General features: G+C 42.6%; 1 protein-coding gene across 1 annotated transcript in view; it reads right to left on the reverse strand.

Annotated features, from left to right (window-relative positions):
* The window catches only part of LOC101862026 (vezatin), a 24,783-nt gene that overhangs the window by 16,726 nt on the left and 5,473 nt on the right, over nucleotides 1–2,584 (reverse strand). The window contains exons 5-6 of the mRNA XM_005095878.3: nucleotides 1,938–2,142; nucleotides 622–755 (exon numbers count right to left, since the gene is read on the reverse strand). Of these exons, the coding sequence (XP_005095935.1) occupies nucleotides 622–755; nucleotides 1,938–2,142 (339 nt within the window). The remainder of the gene's footprint in view (nucleotides 1–621; nucleotides 756–1,937; nucleotides 2,143–2,584) is intronic.

The following is a 2,584-nucleotide window of genomic DNA, read 5'->3' on the forward strand; positions in this document are numbered from 1 at the left end:
TAATGAATAAGTACAGGTTGTGCACATATCTCTTATCATGGGTCAAACATTGCATATTTCTGTCACTGGGCCGAGTCAGACTGGGAAGGATTAACAATTTCCTTTGATGGACAAAGTGTGAACAATAGAAAATAAAGTGAAATTCATCTTCAATTTCATGAGAGTTACACCTCTCACATAAGGGCGAATTAGTTAATTTCCACCAATAGAGATTGTTATTTAATGGAAGGCTATGGGATTTAACAAAGCTATGACTCTTCTGCTCCAATACCGTGGGAGGTTGGTGGTATATTCAGCTGTTTCTTGAAACGGAATTGTAAGAGAGAAAACATTATACTAGCAACAGACTTCTTCCTCTACGTTCTGCACAGAATGATCAAAAAGTCTACTTTTTACTTTACTGAGAAAGAGCCTAGTACTTCCAACATTTTGAGAAAACCAGGCATATCCAAAACCCAGGGAAAATAATAGGTTTTTAACTTCCGTAGCCCAGTTGACTCTGCCCAGTTCACAGGAACGATATAATTGCATGTAGCATTTCTTTGGATATCTGTCATTTTCTAAGTGCATGTAATCAGAACATAAGCTGGTTCTTCCCACTTCTCTTAGAACTAAACGTACATAGTGAAACCTCTGGCCACCATCTCCGACTCCTGGATGATGCGCAGACATTTTTTCTCCACGTGAACCAACTCCAGCGCTGAGCTCTCAAACTCCACCAGGTGACCCTCTCTAGTCGAGAACTCCCCACAAATCTACAGGGGGAAAAAAAGGAAGATTTTAATTTGTCATTAGACCATTCATGACAGTTACTTTACTTACTTCCCGTTATGCCATCTGGCGTTTAGGGCAGCAACAAAGGATCTCCAGCTCTGTCGGTTTTGGGCCATCTTGGTCATCGGTGGCCTAGTGGTTAGGCTCTCGGACTCGCAACCGTAAGGTCGTGGGTTCGAATCCCGTCAGGGGCCCGACGTTGTGTCCATAGGAAAGGCACTTTGCACAAATTTTCCTCACTTCACCCAGGTGGAAATGGGTACCCGGCTATAGACAGTGAACGATCTTGTCAGTTTGATAGTGTTTGAGCGTGTGAAATCCGCAGCTCGCACTGTATGCTTCTGCAGAAGCCGAGAATGTTTCTGAGTGTTCTCAGAGGGTCTGCTGGGGTAATAATAGTTGTAAAGCGCATAGAGCATGCTCTTGAGCATGGATATACGCTATATAAATGCAATTATTATTAATATCTTGGTCAATGTTCCCCATGACATGACAGACAAATGCAAAAATACAAGTCTTTGACTCAAATCAGATAGGTTTCAAACTCCTTAGTTTTTTAAAGTTTTAGTAAGAGTTTTACAGCACTTGCAACACAATAAGGTCATATAAGTGCCGAAGAACAGAGGTATTACAAGAGAGTAACAAACACAAAAAAAGAAGGAGAGATCAGGACGACAGATGTTTGATAGAAAAGAAGGAGCAAACCACACCAGAGCATCCCACGAAAAAAAAAAGGAAGATTTAATTCGTCATTAGACCATTCATGGCAGACAAATACAAAAATACAAGTCTTTGACTCAAATAAGACAGGTTTCAAACTCTGCAAAAATCTGAAACCAAGGCAGAATTCTTAACTCTATCAATATTTACGGCGCTCGCAACTGTATAAGGTCATATAAGTGCCAAAGATTAGAGTAACAAACATAAAAAAGAAGGAGCGGAGATAGAGACGATAGATTTTTTATAGAAAAGAAGGAGCAAACCACACCAGAGAACCCACCAACCACCCACCTTCCTGATCATCCACGCGTACACCACCATCAGCGAGACAGCCAGCACCACGGCCAACACCACAGCACCAACAACAACAATAACAACAACAACAACAACCACAACAACATCAGCAACAACAACAACACCACAACACAACAACAACAAGTTACCTTCCTGATCATCCACGCGTGCACCACCATCAGGGAGACAGCCAGCACCACGGCCAGCACCACGGCCCACATGACCAGCACGCCCGTCACACTGCCGCCCACCAGCGGGACGTCCAGACACGCCGTCAGCAGCACCAGACCCCAGGGCAGATACACGCTGGACATCACAGCCACGTTCGCTACGATCAGGACAAAGGGCATGATCCTGGGTCAAAGAAGGAACAAGAAAAAAAAAACTTGGTTAGTTTCCGTACGAGTTTTGCGGCACTTGCAACACATATAAATGTCCAAGAATAGATGTGTTACAGGAGAGTAATATACACAAAAAAGAAGGAGGAGACATAAAAGGACGATAGATGTTTGATAGGAAAGAAGGAGCAAAATACATCATAGCACCTGCCAACCACCCACTATGCTGTCAATGACAGTTGAGGAGAAAAGTAGTTATTTAGTTTAATTTTAGTAAGAGGTTTACGGCACTTGCAACACGATAAGGTCATATAATTGCCCAATATTAAAGGTGTTACAAGAGCGTAACAAACACCGAAAAGAAGGAGGGGATATAAAGATGATAGATGTTTGATAGACAAAGCACCCACCAACCACGTGTAATCTCTCTCTCTCTCTCTCTCTCTCTCTCTCTCTCT

Source organism: Aplysia californica, unplaced genomic scaffold, assembly GCF_000002075.1.
Source record: "Aplysia californica isolate F4 #8 unplaced genomic scaffold, AplCal3.0 scaffold00116, whole genome shotgun sequence".
NCBI classification, from domain to species: Eukaryota; Metazoa; Mollusca; class Gastropoda; order Aplysiida; family Aplysiidae; genus Aplysia; species Aplysia californica.